Raw genomic sequence first — 18,188 nt, forward strand, 5'->3', positions numbered from 1 at the left:
GATGTTAGAGAAGGTTTCCTGGAGGAGATGACATCTTGAAAGGATGCCACATGGAGAAGGAATGGGTGGGAGGGGATCTGATGGAGCCTGCACTTAGGGGTGGCTGAAGCTGAAAAGAGAAACAGGAGTGGGCATCGGGGGGAGGGCAGAGGAGTTAGTGGGATCACAAAGAATCTCGTGAGCCACACAGAGGAATTCGGCCTTTATACTTACCATCAAATTGATATTAAAATGGTTGTTTAAAGGATCTCGTAATCTTGAGCCGCTCCAGGAGAGCCGTTCTGGTTTCTTTCTATCTCTAGTTCTTCCTATTGTACCCGACACAGGGTAGACATTAAACACAATAAAAACACACAGCTTTTGTTGAACCAAATTCTGACAGTTTAGTGGGTTGGTTCCCCAAGCTGCAGTGTCCTGGATCCCAAGGCTCTTGAGAAGCAATGTTGCGGGAGGCGCCTCCACTTCTCTGTGGGGTGACAGTGGCCAGAGAGCAGGAGCTGACTGTGAAGTCTGATCTGAAGATTGCTGTATCTTTGGAAGTGATTTGTTTTTAAGTATCGAGCCTTCTTCCCAGAACCCTAAAAGGAAGGTTGTTTCTTAAGGGCGCCAGGACTTTTTTTTGCTCAGCTGTTTCAGATTATGTTACACAAATAAACATTTTTTTCTTCCTTATGGATGATGAAAATACAATATTTTTGCATTGCTTTCTTGTATAAACAAAAGTTTTAAAATATGTAAGGCATTATACAAGATTGTTCATAGCCTTTACCATTAACAAATAGTTTCTGTGCTCTATCGGAGAGGGAAAACTGTAAAAAGGTATAAATTTTCAATAGTTGCAGAACCAGAACATAACCTATACTGTTAGTGCCCCTCTCCTAGCCTGTTATTCTTCCGGCCGTGGGCCTTCTGGATCTCGGGAAAGATTATGGATCCGTTCATGTGTTGCTGGAATCTTTTCCAGGTGACAGCTCCTCTGAGTATATTTAGTAAAAATTGAATTAAGTAGAATTACATCTTAATTTAAATAGAGTAAAAACTCATTACAGTAAGAATGCATCACTTACTTTAGATTTACCAACATGGTATGAATGTCCATTTTGCGTGTATATCTCTTTTTGTTTCTAAGCAACAGCAACAGAGAAACTACTATTTATTTCTGAATGTGTGGTTCTTTGTGAAATTGTTACCTCAGATAACACTGACATTGAGGAGGGCATACATGATGAAAGATGTCTCAGAATCTGAGATCCCATTCTAAACAACACGTCCCGCCCCCCCCATCAAGGCTTATAATGACATATATTGTTATTGCTGGGAAGTGTTACCCTTGGTAATGGAAAAAGAGTAAAAAAAAAAAAAAAAGAAGAAGAAGAAAAAGGTAAAAAAGATGTGCTGAGAGCTGCTCCTTATATCAGTGAGTTTCAAGCTGCAGGTTTACAATCCAGCAGTGGGCTGTAAAATCAATGTAGTTGGGCAAGGCAGGATGTTTGATTTTTAATAGGAAAGGGTACAAAGTAGAATGTGGGTAAGCCTGTTTCTGAATTATGTATACACATAATCTGTATACACATGTGTAATTGATTGGAATGTAAAAACATATTTCTTGCTCTGGGTCATAGTGAAAAAAAATGGTAAATATTGCTTTAAATATCAGTAAATTGCCTTGTATGAACCAGTTAAGAGCATATAATAAATGACTACTTTCCCTGTAATTTTGGAGAGTGTCTTTATTTATTTTTTTTTCAGTTTTTTTCTCAGCCACTTTTTTTTTTTTTTTTATAATTTTATTTATTTATTTTCCCCCCAAAGCCCCGGTAGATAGTTGTATGTCATAGCTGCACATCCTTGTAGTTGCTGTATGTGGGACGCGGCCTCAGCATGGCTGGAGAAGCAGTGCGTCGGTGCGCGCCCGGGATGCGAACCCAGGCCGCCAGCAGCGGAGTGCGCGCACTTAACCACTAAGCCACGGGGCTGGCCCTGGAGAGTGTCTTTAAAACATCCTATTTTACCAGGAAAATCATGAAACATAGGTTAAATATAAATAGAACTTCTTATAAAGACTGAAGCAGAAGCTTTTCAGTGGCTGTTACAGGCTCTCTAATTGCAGGTTGTACTTACCTATTGAACTGGAACTTTAGGTGAAAGCATTCAAGTAGATGCTGATCCCTAACATAGTAGATGTCCTGAATCTACTGATGTATATATACACTGTTACTGTGAGGAGAAAAAGGCAACTTAATTGAAAAATTTAAAAGCAAAGACTAGTATTTTGTGATCAAATGTAAATTGAGGTCACTTTTGTAAGGATTTGTTATGTTAAAGTGCAAACAGAAGGCGGCCAAACCTGAATGTACTAAATAGCAGCTATTCTTTAAAAATATGTGTTAAATCATGAGTTTTTGTTGCTTTGAACCACAATTGATTCTATTAATAAGAAGTTGTTTTATTATATAATGTGAAATTATGTGTGCATAAACTCTTAAACACAGTCATTACTACTATGACTATATAATATGTATGTATATATTATTTATGGTTCTTACGATTGGGCGAACTGCTGGCATAGAAATAATAGCCTTTTTATGTTTCTCGAGGACTATTTAAGTTATGTGATTTGTTTATTTACATATTGAATGTCTGAAATGTACTTAGTGTATTTTATTTTTTGAAAAAGTGGACCTTGTCCTTTTGTTACTTATATTAATATAGATTTCATCCAGGCATTTGGTATTTTTCTCTTCAAAGTAAAATTACTGCTGAATGTAGGATCCACATTCTGCATTTAATAGGAGTTTGTTATTGTTGTTGTTTTGAGGACTGTTTCCAATTTCACTCATCATTTCATGAGAAATAACTAAAGTTTGCAAATAAGAAAAATTGTATTATTTCTAAAGGTTGTCTCTATCTTCCTAAATCTTGTCTAGATCTGATAATTATCAGGAAGCAAATAGGACATTGCTGTGGAGAATACATTTGTCTGGATGAAACTCAGGTTATTTTTTACTGTAGCTGATGTCTAATGTCGATATTTCCCTCTATCTTGTTTCCTGAGTCCTGCTGTCCCGCTCTGCCTTGATTTGGCAGGCTGATGGGTGAATATGCAATTGAAAGAAGTTTGATCAGGAAATCGAAGGTTATCTGAATTTCTAGCATTTCTGGCAAGACAGATAGGGGAAGAGGCAGGTAGACCAGAGTGTTCAGGGCTATGATGGGATCTGAACCTTTTCTTTATTTGGGGAAGGATGCAGTTTCAGAGGTTGCATCTTCCATGGCTGGTTGTGGTAGGTTTAGCATTGGAGATCATTGTGAGGCTGATGGGTATATGCCCAAAGGCATAAATAGCTGAAGTACCAATATTTTGAAAGCGGTTAAGCTATACTTCCGTGGACTATCTAAAATATTATATAATTATTGGCATATTTATTTCAGTACAAAATAGTATCCATGGGAATTTTGTAACTTTTACCGTTATAATAAGCACTTAGGACACTGTGTTAAACTTGGATTTGGTTACTGTAATAGTCATCAAATATATATTTCCTTATAAAATTTAAATTAATTGTTATCAAAGTAGGACATGTGCTTGTTTACAAAATCCACTTGTGCTCAAAGCCTCAGCTGGAGGAACTGCAGGCTCTGGGCCCATACTTGCCTCCCTCTCCCGTCGGGAGCCCTCCCAACTGGGTTAGCTGTTGCTTCTGGGTTACACCTAATCTTTCTAAACTGTGTGCATATTTAACAGTTCTGTAGTCATTCGTTTTATATAGTCTCTGTAATGCAGTGTTCTACCCTCACACTTCATAGATCCCTCTGTCCTCTTACCAGGGCTTGGCAGAGTGATGGGTACCATGCTGCTCTTCGCTCTTCATTCCCTTTGCGTCCCATCCTTTCTTTTCTTCCTTCCATGTTTGGCTTAGGTCGTAGGCCATCCATGAACTTTGCTTAGACTTGTTTCTAAGCTAGTAGGCATTTGTTATATCTCTCTAATAAAATCCCTGTGGAACACTTACATGTCTTCATAAGGAAAGTATTATTTTTATAGGCAGCTAAACATTTTTTAACTATAGTTCAGTATTTAAAATGCACTAATTATTTGCATTATGGAAACAATTGGAAGTGGTCCTTGTGTCTAAGACACGATTAAAATTATAAATATAATTTTAAAAGGGAATATACTGTTACTTTAACTGTTTACACACATTTATTTCATAAATAATTCATTCAGCAAACATTTATTACTATATGCCAGGCACTGTTTATAGTACTGTGTGTGTTTTACTGTGTTCTTATTTGTATATGATGAATTGATTTATAAAATTTTCTTTGTTTTTTGTAGACAAAATTGAAGAAGCACAAAAAGAACTTAATGGGGCAGAAGTGTCAAAAAAAGGTAAATTAAAATGAACCCCAGTATAGACTTTATTCTTGCAGAATTCTTGTACAGATACCTTATAATTGCAGCCACACTAAATCAATGTAAGCATATCACAAAATTAAAAATCACCTTAAATTAATTGATACCTAAAAGTATCTGGACTTTGCTTTGTGAAATGTTTTAGCTGCATAGCGTGTTCTATAGCTGTTTCCCAATATTAGTATATTGCTGGTCGGAGTGTGAAAGATTGTTGCAGCTCTTTTGAAAGTTCTGTTTGTGAGACTGTCCCATAACAATAGGAGTACCAGTATAGTGGATACTGATGGCCGTGTTTACGCGTGTGTGCATGTGTGCGTTCATGGGATGCAGTATTATTTTGAAATGACAAAAACCTAAGACAACTAAAATAACCTGAATGCTAGTCAGTGGAAGAATAATTGAATAAATTGTAGTACCTTCATATTTTGGCATGTTATGCAGCTTTTTAAAAATGTTAATTATTTCAATTGACTGTGATGATTTTGAGGTCACTTTTGTAAGGATTTATGTTAAAGTGCAAACAGAAGGCGGCCAAACCTGAATGTACTAAATAGCAGCTATTCTTTAAAAATAAGTGTTAAATCGTGAGTTTTTGTTGCTTTGAGCCACAATTGAGTCTATTAATAAAAAGTTGTTTTATTATATAATGCCAAATTAGAAAAGAGAACAAGCTATGAAAAATAAGAAAAATGAGATTGCAATGTAGCGTGTAAAATATAATACCGTTTTTTTTTTTTGTTTGATCAAAGCATACACACACACACACACACATATGCTTATATAGGATTGGACAAAGTTTGAAAAGATTTGTATACAAATACGTTACAATGGTGGGAGAAAGGGCAGAAGATGATTTACTTATATTTATACATCTTTGTGTTCTTTCACTAGTTACAATGGGTATAATTTTGTGTAAAAAATAAAAGTTTAAAGGCAAAAATCGGTTTTCGTCATAGAAAGCGTAGTGATTATTTTTCCAGGTAATATGAAAAGATACATTCAATATAGAATAGTCTGTGGAGAGGGGAAGACAGTGAGGTGGGTAGTTCCAACATTGTCTGTTAATGAGTAAAATCGATTAAAAGAATGTGAAGTTCTCCTTATGGCATTTATATTTCAAGATTTATTATTTCTTCATCCTTGTTATATCTTCTAAATACAGTGGAATATTTTGACAGAGTAATTTAGCCACATAGGATTCCAATGGAAAGCTTTTTTTTTAAATATCTTTTAAATCTAGTTAGATTCCTAACTAGGTGTCTTTAGTGGAAATAATTTCTGGCTCTCTGGATTCTCCATCCCATGGACCAGCCTGTGAAGTCTCCAGGATTGTTTGGGGTTGCTCTGAATAGTTATGCTGTGATGTGCAGCAACCTTAAAAGTGTCTTCCTTCTTCTTTTTCCTCTCCTCTGACCCCCTTCTTTTATGAAATCTCTGGAAGGTCCATATCAAATATGAACCTTTAATGACCTTCTCGCAGAAAAGCGAGTCTATAGAGAGCAGAGAAGTCACATAGCCATGCTGTTCCTCTGAAAGGCTGACTAAAGATCCCTTCCCCACATTGCTGTACACGTAAAGCGTTGAAGACATTCAGGCTATAAGAGGCCTTATGATTTATACTTTCTTTGTCACAGTCAGCCTTTTTCTCACCTAGTAATGGTTTAGAGCTGCTTCAAGTAGCAGAGTAAATGTGTGTTTGTCTTCTTTTTCCTTCTTTCTTCCCCCTGTGGCAAAGTGTTTTAAAAACAGTGAACTAAATGCCTCCTAGGAAGGAGGAAACGGGACAAAGGTTCTAGAAAAAGAAATTGGATAAGAGGTTCAGAATAATCTAGTGGGCTACATTTGGCAGGCTACACTTAAGACCTAGGATGAATACCAAGTGAGCATTATTCCGAGCAATTCACTGCCTAGAATTACTACTTGGCTTTCATTTTTATGTACACGTTCTGGGAAAATTCAAAGTAAAATAGTTTTCCTCTCAAGTATAATTAAGGAATAATATCAGTTTGTCTTTAACAACATAAGATAAAATCTTTGAGTAAAGAAGGTATTGAGATTTCTCAAATCTTTGCTTATTGAGCTATATTATTAAAGGAAATTCATTTCTTTCTTCAAAGAATATACTTCTTTTAGAGTTATTTATTGTTTTTATTAAGATGAATCATGTAGGATAGATCACTTTTTCACTATTTTTTCAACATGGTTTTGGTAAAGTTCGACTTTTTTCCATATCTGGCTTTTTTCCTACAATGCTTGCAGTTCTAAGGTTTTGTCTCCATTGAAGAGATTGTGTCCTTAACTTATTCAAGATTCTTTCTCCCCCTCTCCTTTTTGTAACTATTAGGGCAAGTAACTAATTTATCTTCAAAAGCATCTAGCATAATGGTAGATTTAAAAAAAAAAAAAACTTTGCTATTGATAGATTTAAAAAGATATCTTTCCTGTTTTCTAACATTTTAAGGAAAGATTAATCTGTTTAGTGTAATATCGTTGCAAAGAAACTGACTTTGCCCATTACACACCAGTTGAATAAAGTGCACTACATTATGTTAATGTATTTCTTTTATTCTTTCTGCTTATGAATGAAAATCAGATGGCTTTAATTTGATTTTAATCAATTTGGGGGTAAATATAGCATGTAACATTCACACAATTCTCCATAATGTCATTATGTTCTTCCTTACAGTGCTGTTTACTTGTTCTTAACATCCACTGTGGTTGACGATATTTCTAAAATTATTGTGTGGAATTTAAATAAAATAAATAGTGAATGTCACAGATATGGTAATAGAATATGTATAAAATAAACTGGGAAGAAATAAGTCGATCAATTAGGAGAACTTTCATGTACTATCTCTTGAATAAGCATTATTTTTAATACTTTGTTTTAAATTTTTATCATAATATTTGACGCATAAATTAATATATGTAAGGTATTAAATTGTAAAGCATAAGAACAACATGATAATCTTTGATTCCAATACCCTATTTAAGAACTGTCACATTGCTAACACGTTGCATCAACCTACATGCTAGTCTCCATTTCATCCCACTGTCTGCTCTGTAGAGGTATTTACTGTCCTCAACTTCGTGTTCATCGTTTTAGTGCTTCTTAAAAAACAATATGGGGGCTGGCCTGGTGGCGCAGCAGTTAAGTGTGCGCACTCCGCTGCGGTGGCCTGGGGTGCATAGGTTCGGATCCTGGGCGCACACCGATGCACCACTTCTCAAGCCATGCTGTGGCAGCGTCCCATATAAAGTAGAGGAAGATGGGCATGGATGTTAGCCCAGGGCCAATCTTCCTCAGCAAAAAGAGAAGGATTGGCAACAGATGTTAGCTCAGGGCTAATCATCCTCACACACACAAAAAAATAATAATAATATGTATTCTTAAACACTATACTTTTTAGTTTTGCCTGAGTTTTGAGCTTCAAAAATAAAATTTTTATATAATTTTAACAGCTTTTTCACTCAGCATTGTTTCTAAGATTCATGCGTGTTGTTGCATGTAGCTATTTCTTTTCATTGCTCTAATTATATTTCATTGTGTGAAATGACTTGTTCCTTTATTCTCTTGTTGATGGATTTGAGTTATTTCTACCCTTTTGCTGTCACAGACAATGCAGCTGTGAATATTCTCACATCCTGGTGTACATGCGTCAGTTTTCTAGGGCATGTATGGGGAATGCAGATGTTCAGCTTCATAATTGTTTTCCAAAGTTTTTTTTTGGAAACTTTACATTCCTACCATCAGTGTCTAAGAATTCATTTTGTGCTATCTAGTACTTGGTATTGTTGGTCTTTTAAATTTTTTCTAGTTGAATGGGTTGTAAAATAGTATTTTGTTCTGCTCTTGATTTCTTTTTCCCTGATTACTAATAATGCCAAAAGTGTCCTTGTTTGTATTCTGCCTTCTTGAAATGCTTGCTGATATCTTTCATGTATTAAAAAAAATCTTTGTCTTTTTCTTAATATATTTTAAATAACAACTCTTTATTCTGTTTGTGGGTTTTAGTTTTTGGCTTAATTTTTCACTTTCTTTAAAGTGCCTTTAAGTAAACAGAAGTTCTTGATTTTAATGTCACCAATCTATTAATCTTTTTCTTTTATGATTATTTTGTTTTGGGGGGAACTTTTGTTTGTCTTAAGAAATTTTTCCCTACCACAAGGTCTTACATACTTTTTTTTATATTTTCTTCTAAATAACTTTCACATTCAGATTAAAAAATCCATCTGGAGTTGATTTTTTTTTTTTAATACATTGTGAGTTGGGGTTCCAGTATTTTTTCGCCCCCGTGGGTAGCCATTTGTTTCTGGAACATTTATTGAGTGGATTCTCCCTTTGCTGTTTCATATTAATTTTCCCTACATATATGAGTTTCTTAGCTCTATATTCTGTTCTGTTTGTGTATCCATGTGTTAATGTCACAATGTGTTACTTACTGTCTCTTTATTGTCTTGATATACAGTAGGGCAAATTCTCGGTTATTCTTTTTCAGGAATGTTTTGATTATTTTCAGTTTTTTGCTCATCCATTTAAATTTTAGAATCAGTTTTTTAAAACACTTGGAACTTTGTTTTTGGTATTGTATTGAATTTGGAGCAAACTCACTATCATCACAATTTTCAACCTTCCTATTCATAAAGATAGTATATTTTTGATACTTGTGTTTTCCTAAATGTTTATAATTTTTTCCATATAGCTTTTGTATTCATTTTATTGGATTTATTTCTTGGAATTGTATTTATTTATTTATTTTTGTGCTGATTTCTTTGATTTTGTGTGTGTGTTTGTGAAATTGTTTTCTAGCTCTTGTTGGCAAATAGAAATGCGATATATTTTTGTATATTCATCTTATATCTAGCCACCCAGCTGAACTCATTCATTCTGAAAATTTGTCTGCAGATGATTTCGATTTTGTTGTAAACATCATATCAGTTGGAAGTAATGAATGTTTTGTTTCTTCCTTTTTAAATCGTTGTTCCTTTTATTTATTTTTCTTGTTTTACACAGATGGCTCCAGTAAAATGCCAACAGAATGGTAGTGTTGGCATCCTTGAGTTGTTTTTGATTTTAAAGGGAATGCTTCTAATATTTCACCATTAAAATGTTTTTATGTCTTTTTATGGGAGGTTGGGGTCAGTTTGTTTTTTAATAGCTTAATGAGGTTATCTTCTAGTTTTGATTTGTTGAGATTTTTAAAAAAATAGTAAGTGGCACTTTTTTTAAATAAATGCTTTTTCTTCATAATGTAGAGATGATCTTGTGGTCTTTATTTTCTTATTTAAACCTCACTTGCATTGCCTGAATAAAACCAATTTGGTCTTGATGTTTAGTCTTTTTAAACACACTGCTAGATTTGATTTATTAATATTGGTTGAAGAATTCTGTATTTGTGTTCAAGAGATAGTGGTCTGTAATTTTGTTTTCTTATACGTTTTCTTCCTGGTTTGTTTTAAGGTTGTACTAGCTCAGTAGAGTGATCTGAGAACTGTTTATTGAAATAATAGTTTTATAGACAAGTCTCAGAATATATTTTGACTTTTGGGAGGAGTTGAGGATAGATTTTTAAGTACCAAGTCAATGTATTTAATAATATGGGACTACTCAAGCTTTCTTTTTTCTCTTTAATAGGTAGTAAGTTATATTTTTCTTATAATTTAACCATTTTATTAAGTATTCACATTTATTGGCAAAAAAGTCATTTGTGGAATCCTCTTACTCTTTCCTTGCTGCTGGACCTCTAGTTGTGTCTCCATTTTTTCATTGTTAATATTGTTCATTTGTGCCTTTTCTGTCTGTCTTGGTTAGTCTTGCCAGAGGTTTGTCTGTTTCATTCCCTTTGTATCATACCAACCTCTGATTTTCTTGATACTCTCATATAGTATCCTTTTCATTTTAATTATTTTTTGCTGGTTATTATCTTTTCCCTTCTTTTTCTTTGGGTTTATTCTATTATCAAATTTCTTAAGTTGGAAACTGGGCGTATTCATTTTTAAGCCTTTATTCTTTTCTATTGGAATCATTTAAAGCTATGAATTGCCTTCTAAGTATTGCTTTAGCTATATTTTACATGATTTCATATTGACTACTTTCATTAATTTCTAAGCTGATTTCTTCTTTGACCCTCTTGATAGATTTTTTCCCCCACATGGTTGGGGATTTTATTTATGTTTTTGTTAGTGATTTCTGACTTAATTGCATTGTTATATTAATTGTTTTTTAAAACTAGTTTGTATTCCCAAAATAATTTTCTCTCTGTTTCTGAATACTGTGTAATCAAAATTTTCAGGGTATGTTCTATACAAATGCTCCTCGATTTTTAGGTTAGAAATTTAGAATTCAGCATTTTACAGATGAATTCAGCATTTTACAAAGATGAAAAAGCTGAACTTGAAGGATGTTAAATGACCTTACCCCAGGGAGTGCAACCAGAAAGTGGCATAAGGAGATTTCAGTCCACGTCTTGTTGTGCTATTCTAATATTATTCTGCATCATCACTGAATGAGAGCTGTATTCCTAGCGACAGTTGAATCTGTGGTATAGTTAGTCTTGTTCTAACTTACTTGAGTGATGAGATTATGCTAGCAATCACCTCCTTTAAAAATGTTGTGATGATTCTGGAAAAAAAAGAATTCAGACAATGCGTATAGAAAAAGGAGATTTTAGGTCAACTTGCATTCAGGTTTTTCACATTATTCTGTGCCAAACAGCAAAATCTTGAAATCGCTACCGTAAAACCAGTAGTTTCCTTTCAGCTGCAGTGGTATCACTGTGACATTATATGCCCCAGCCACCAGAAAGTTTTTATTTAAAAAATAATTTCTATTAATCATCTGTTTTACCATGTATGTAAGAGTAATAGGTCCAAAGCATATAAGTAGTTTATATGGCTTAAGAAATACAGTCAGGAATCTGTGCTGCTGAAATAACTCGGTGCTGTTCAGACCTGCTCAAGGAGTCAGTTGACAAGTGGGATTTTAGTTAACAGAGGCGTAATTTATGCTGTGGAATTACCCTGTTATCTGGGGAAGCTTCAGGGAAGTTAGGTTCCTTTGTAAAACTAGACTGAGGAACTCAGAAGTGAGAGTGACAGATTAATGAGGAGCAGAAAACTAGGTCGTGAACTCGAATTAGTGTGTAAATAAGAAAGCTAGAGTTTGCTCACCTACTTTCCTAAATGTTTTTTTTAAAGCCTCTTATAAGTAAGCTTGCAAGGAGTCAAAAATACTGCCATTTTTTTTCTTTTTTAAATACCACATATAATAAAAAAAATAAATGAAAGCTGATTTGGAATAATATTTTATATTAATAAGGTTATGCTTTAATGCCAGTGCCATTCTCTTCCTTAAGAATACTGCTGAGTATAGGTAAGAAAATGCAAGAGCATGTTCTTAGAATTAGGTATGATAAAAGTCCTTCCTAAGTGAGATTAAAATTTAGGTGGCATAATGAAAATAGTTGGACTGATTTTTATTAAATTAAAATGAATCATGCTCATACAATATAAGGTAAGATAAAAGTGTTTTGAAACAGTCTGGGAGAAAGTATGTGCAATAAAACAAAACTTGGTTGGCTTAGTTAATGTATTATAAACTTGGAAGGGCATTAACAATTTTCAAAATGAAAGCTCACATTGATATAGCCAGCAGAAAAGCTAGTGTGATATTTTAGTGAGATGTCTGAACTATAGAGTATTTTTAAAGGGATGCAATTTTATTATTTTAGTATTATAGTAATGCTAACTAGTTAAGTATATATATTTGACAAGTTATGGTCCTTGAGTTTATAAATTAATTACTGGGAAATAATGTATTTAAATGAGCATGTTTAATGGGTATTTATGTTAAATAAAAATGTTTATAAATTCTTTCTTAATATTAAATGCCCTAAAAAATTCATCATGTTTTCTTGTAAAGTTGTTAGCTCATTCTTTTATTCAATAAATTTTTATTTTGCATCAGCCATTCTTTTTAGCCCTGGGAAACAGAGAGGAAAGAAAAAGTCTAAACCCTAAAGGAACCCATAAGCTTTAACTCAGCTCTTGCCCAAATTATCATAAAATCTGAATTGGTAGAATCAAAATTCATGAGGTTTTATGTAGACTGGCAGCAGTGCCTAACAAATTTCCCTTGGGAAAACAGCAACAGATTTTCTGTTTTTTAGAAAAGAAAGTCATCTACTCCTTCTTTTAATATTATATTATTTTGAATTTCAAATTGAAATATTCAGGTCTTGTGAAGTATTCCCTTAGTGGAATCGATAATGCTAGTAGCTTGAATTACAGGAAAATTTAGTATAGTTTTAATTATTTATGCTGTGTATATGAATTAAAGGCAACATATGTCAATCCTGTCAATATTTTGAGATTTAAAAATGCCAAATCCCAAGAGATCATTGCCTTTCAGATAGACTGTGCCTGCTTTATAGAAGATGATTTGCATAATGATAAATAAACAAAGAATTTTTTAGTATATTAATGTAAAATAAATGTCTTTAAATATTCTGTCCTCGTGATGTTTAAGTGAAAAAACTAAAACTTTGCTTCCAACAAAGTATGAGAGGCAAAAATCCTCAATATTTCCTAACAGTGTTACTGATTGCTACCTATTGAGTAATCATTTATTAAATTAGAGACTTAAAATAGCTAACAAGATTTTTATATTATAGGATTTATAGAAAGGCTTGCATTCTTTGCACTTTTATAGCATGTTCCATTGACTTCAAAATGCTATTGATTGTAAAATGCACAATGATTTCATGCACCATTTAGAAGACGTCACTGCCAGTTAAGTCATGACACACACTCATAATTGATTAGAAGATGCATCCTGATTTCAGGGAGATTAAAATATTCAAAACATGTTGTTTGAGATTCTATAAAGTATGTATTTATGTCTGCTTCAGTTTTTGACAAGAGAGATGAAGTAGTTCAGATAATGATGTCTGGATTTGAGGACAGCGTCCCTGAGGACTGTGAAAAGCAAAGGAATGGATCTTACTGTGTTGGTTCACTTGGAGGTTCATGGAGGAATGATACGGAAAAAAACCCCAGGTTATGTTCAATTTACTCTCTTTGCTTCTTGGATAATTGACCTCATGTATATGCCTCAGTATTTTGTATATAAATAATGTCATAGGGTGACTTAAAAGGATAATGTGTGTTGCCATTGACTTATTTAGGCTTTTCTCCAGCTTTACTGCTGTAATCTGTGCATGGGGCAAAAGAAAAAAGAAAAAAAAGGCAAGCCCAGAAATTTATTGCCTACATAGAAACATTTTTCATGTCTCCTCAGTTCAGAGAAGGCAGTAAACATGTTGCATGAAACTGAGGAATATAATTTTAAGGAAGAAAGAATAGAAAATAAAAGCGAAGGGAGGCAGAATAAATTAAAGATAGATAAACAACTAGGAGAAATTCTAGAAAATAAGTTTTAAAAAAATTAAAAAGCAGTTAAGGACATGAAGTACCATTTCACCAAAATATGGTATTCTTTTGTTACTGTTTCACTACTCAGAGTGTATTTTGTTGGGCTATGTTGTATATAAGAAGAATATCAAATTTTGAAGGATGATAACTTAGAATTTTGCCCTGACCAGCAAACATGAGATGTAATATTAACTATTTCATTCCAGAAAAGATTGAGAAGTAGCAGATGAGATTCTGTGGATGAGTGAGGCAAGGCAGGAAGAGGACTGAAGAACGTTTACATGAGAACAAGTGTATATAGTCACATTTATACGCAGTCTGATGTTTAGCTAGTGGGGAAATAGATGTGACCAGACTGTGTAACAGATTGTATCGGGAGTGCAGCTCACTGCACAGGAGCGGGCGGCAGGGATGCTGCTACGGGTGTGTTTATTTCTGGAGACCCACCATCTAGAATGCAGTTAGCCACTTAGTAACTGTTCATCAAAACCCTTTAATGGCTTTCTGTGGTTCTTAGCATGAAGACAGAGCTCCATAACATGGCCTATGAGACCTCATCTCACTAGGCTCCTCCCCTCACCCTCGTGATCACCTCTGCCACCCAGGTCTCCTCAGGATTCTTCCTGTTCAGTTTTGCCCACTATCATATCCTGGCACCTCCTACAGTTCCTAATGCATACAGTAGGCATTGGCAAATATTTATTGAATGAATGAAGATGGATGGGTGGGTGGTTGCGGGAGGAGAAGGGTGGATTCCTTTACATAGCAGGCAGGACTTTTAAACAATATATACTATTACTTTCTTCTGCTTCTGAAGTGTGTTTAAATACATATTTTTTATTTCTCCTGTAACCTAGAGCATATCTGAAGTAAATTCATTATATTAAATTATCTGGATAATTTAATTGTACATATCTGCAGTGATATATGTAAATCATTTATGTATGTCCTTGTAACAGAGATAAAGCTTCATTCTTTAATCTTTAGTAGAGACTATGGACAGCTACTACAAAGGAATCTTTTCTTTTGATTTTATCTAAACGCCAAGGTTAAGATTACTCTTGGTGTAGTTGGTAATCTTAGCTGACCTGGTGGAAAGTTGTGATGTTCTGAAGATTTGAGGAACTTTCTTAGGAAAATCACCAAGGTTCCTGGGATCCTTCTCATGAAAGTGAAGCAAAAGGATATAAATCTGAATGACCCTCAGGGCAGGGAAATACAACTGTTATTCTGTGGACTTGTTGTTTGAATTGAAGTCTGAGTCAACCTTCTACCAGGTGATCTCAGACCTTCAAAAATGCGTCAGAATATTTGGTTTTATTATCAGTGTCAGCTATCTTATTAGCAATATTCAGATTTTTATCTTTTGCTTCTCCAACTCACTATTTCTGTACAAACCGTATGATAAGACATTAGAACAAGTTATAAAAATAGAAAATGTACTTTTTTCATAACACCTCATCTCAATTGTTGTCACTTTTCAATTACCTTCTTTGCTAAGCTGGCTAGAGCATAGCCAAAGAGGACCCGTCTTGAAATATAGGTTGTTCTTACCACTTTCTATGAGGTGCTTCTTAGAAGTTAGGGAAAAATGTTTATCGAAATGGTAAATAAGAAGGTTAATATAACAAACACTATAAGTGTGTACTTGTTCTCTTAGTGGCATCTTTAACAGACATAAGTTATATAAAGTAATAATTATAACACTGTATTGTTGGAGTGTAATATTTATAGATGTGATAAGTATAATGATAATACCACAAAAAAGGAGAAAAGAGAATAGAGCTATATAGGTGTAATGTTTCCATGTCTCACTGGAATTAAGTTAGTATAAATCTGAAGTAGATTCTGATAAGTTAAAATGTAAGATAAGCTCTAGAGTACTACAAAGGAAATAACTCAAAAAAAATGTTATATTAGAAAATATTCACTTAATGTAAAATAAAGCAATCAAGGATAAGTGTAGAAACAAAAAAACACAGGATATATTGAAAACAAAAAGTAAAATGGCAGAGATAAATCCAGCTATGTCAATAATAACATTACATGTGAATGGATTAAACAATCCAATCAAAAGGCAGAGATTGTCAGACTGGATAAAAAAACAAGATCCAGCTATATGCTGTCTACACTAAGATACACTTTAGATTTGAAAACGCAACCAGATTGAAAGTGAAAGGATGGAAAAAGATATGTAAACAACAAGCATAAGAAAGCTGAGGCTATACTAATATCAGGCAAAGAGACTTGAAAATAAAAAATGTTACTAGAGATAAACAGGGGCATTTTTTAATGATAAAAGAGTCAGGAATCCATCAGGAAGATATATCAGTTATAAACCTATATCCACCTAATAAATAGAGCCCCCAAATACATGAAGCATAACTGACAGAAATGAAGGGAAAAACAGACAGCAGTACAGTTGGAGACTTCAATACCCCACCTTCAATAACGGATGGGACAACCAGGCAGAAGGTCAACGAGGAAATAAAAGACTTGAACAACACAATAAACCAACTAGACCTAACAGATATCTATACAACATTCCATCCAAAACCAGCAGAATACCTGTTCATCTCCTGTGCACGTGGAACGTTCTCCGGGATAGGCCATAACCTAGGCCATTAAAAATTTATCAGTAAATTTAAGAAGATTGACATAATATAAAGTTTGTTCTCTGACCACAATGGAATGAAATTAGAAATCTATAACAAAAATTGTACGTATCTGAAAAAGTTCTTCTGGTCTTATGTAATCCCGCAGAGTAGGAGAAATGGCAGTCAGCAAAACAAAACTTCTAGTACAAATGGTTCAGAGACTTTCAAAACAAGTAGACTATGAACATTGTTATGAAATTGATAAAAGGAATTCTATATTAGATTCTCTACCTATACATGAAGAAACTAACAAAGATTAAGGCCACTGGAAATGCTTTCTTTGAAACAAAAATATAGCCTGCTATAAAAATTTTTTAAAGACTACATTTCCTCCAAAAGAACAAAAAGTTTTTCAAAAGCATCTCCTTAAGTATTGAAGATAAAGGCAGAGAAATATATTTGGAACAACTGTCTCATCTCCTTTCTTTTGAATAAGATAGAGTCATACCATTTTAGCAGCTGAAACTTAGCAGCAAAATACACTTGTGACCCAGTGTTATTACCTTGTCATTTTTAAGGATGTACTTCTAAAAGAAATTATTATTTTGGTTTTTTATGTTTATTTAATATTCTTTGTTTTAATAGTGTTCAATCTATTTTAAATAATTCTTATTTTATATTCTAATACATAGAACATATTTGAATAGTGTTAGCTGTTTTATAAACTTATTACAAAACATCAACTAAAGTACATGTTTATGGGCCTGGCCCCAGGGCGTAGGGGTTAAAGTTCAGTGCACTCCGCTTCGGTGGCCTGGGCGTGAACCCACACCACTAGTCAGCCATGCTGGGACGGCAACCCACATACAAAATAGAAGAAGACTGGCACAGATGTTAGCTCAGGGCTAATCTTTCTCAAGCCAAAAAAAAAAGAGGAAAATTGGCAACGGATGTTAGCTTAGCATGAATCTTCCTCACCAAAAAAAAAAATACGGGTTTATGATTTTTTTATTAGTACTAAAAATTTAATTTCACTGAAGCTAAAATACAGGTGTTAATCCTGGCTATTCAGTATTATTTAGTATTCAGTATTATAGAAAGTAAATGCTCCAATACTTTTGTTCTAGTATTGCAATTGCAACGTGATGATGATATAATAATAATAATGTCATCAACAGTAGCAGTGATAATGGGCTAAAATTGGGGTTCCAAGCACCACACCATGCTTTCTATTTCTACATGGATTTACTCAAATAATCCTCACAACCTCATGAGGTGCCATTATCTGCATTTTACGGATAAGGAGGGACAGTAACAGAACTTGCCTAAGGTCACATAGCTAGTAAGTGGTAGAGCCAGGACTTAACCCAGGCTTCACTGTATCCAGAGTCCACTAGAGGACATATTTGAGCAACGATGATTTGGAGGAAGAATGAGCAGAAGTCGTAAGTGGGTATGAGAGTAGGAGGGATCTAGGGTAATTTCTGGTTTTGACAGCTGCTTGAATGACATGCTATGCACTGAGATTGGCCTGTAATGTTAATTCTGTTTTGATCTGTCAGGACTTAATTGATCATGTTGGGTGGCTTTCCTTATATTTGATATGAAAGGTTACTGTAAGTTACTTGAAAGAGTGTTTGGGAGGAAGGAAAAGAGCATGTGTAGGTCTTGAATAATGTATTCTTATTTTCTTCCTCAATTAGAGGCCTGTTCAAGTTTTCACCTTCTTAGGTCAATTGTAT

At 34.0% G+C, this 18,188-nt stretch overlaps 1 protein-coding gene across 4 annotated transcripts in view; it reads left to right on the forward strand.

The window, feature by feature from the left end:
• Positions 1-18,188, forward strand: part of HIVEP1 (HIVEP zinc finger 1) — a 141,161-nt gene that overhangs the window by 69,728 nt on the left and 53,245 nt on the right. For all 4 annotated transcript variants that reach the window (XM_004432118.3, XM_087438006.1, XM_087438007.1 and 1 more), the window contains exon 3: positions 4,340-4,393. In XM_004432118.3, the coding sequence (XP_004432175.1) occupies positions 4,340-4,393 (54 nt within the window). The remainder of the gene's footprint in view (positions 1-4,339; positions 4,394-18,188) is intronic.

This window comes from Ceratotherium simum, chromosome 13 (assembly GCF_057802395.1).
Source record: "Ceratotherium simum simum isolate JZ-2026a chromosome 13, ASM5780239v1, whole genome shotgun sequence".
Lineage (NCBI taxonomy): Eukaryota > Metazoa > Chordata > Mammalia > Perissodactyla > Rhinocerotidae > Ceratotherium > Ceratotherium simum.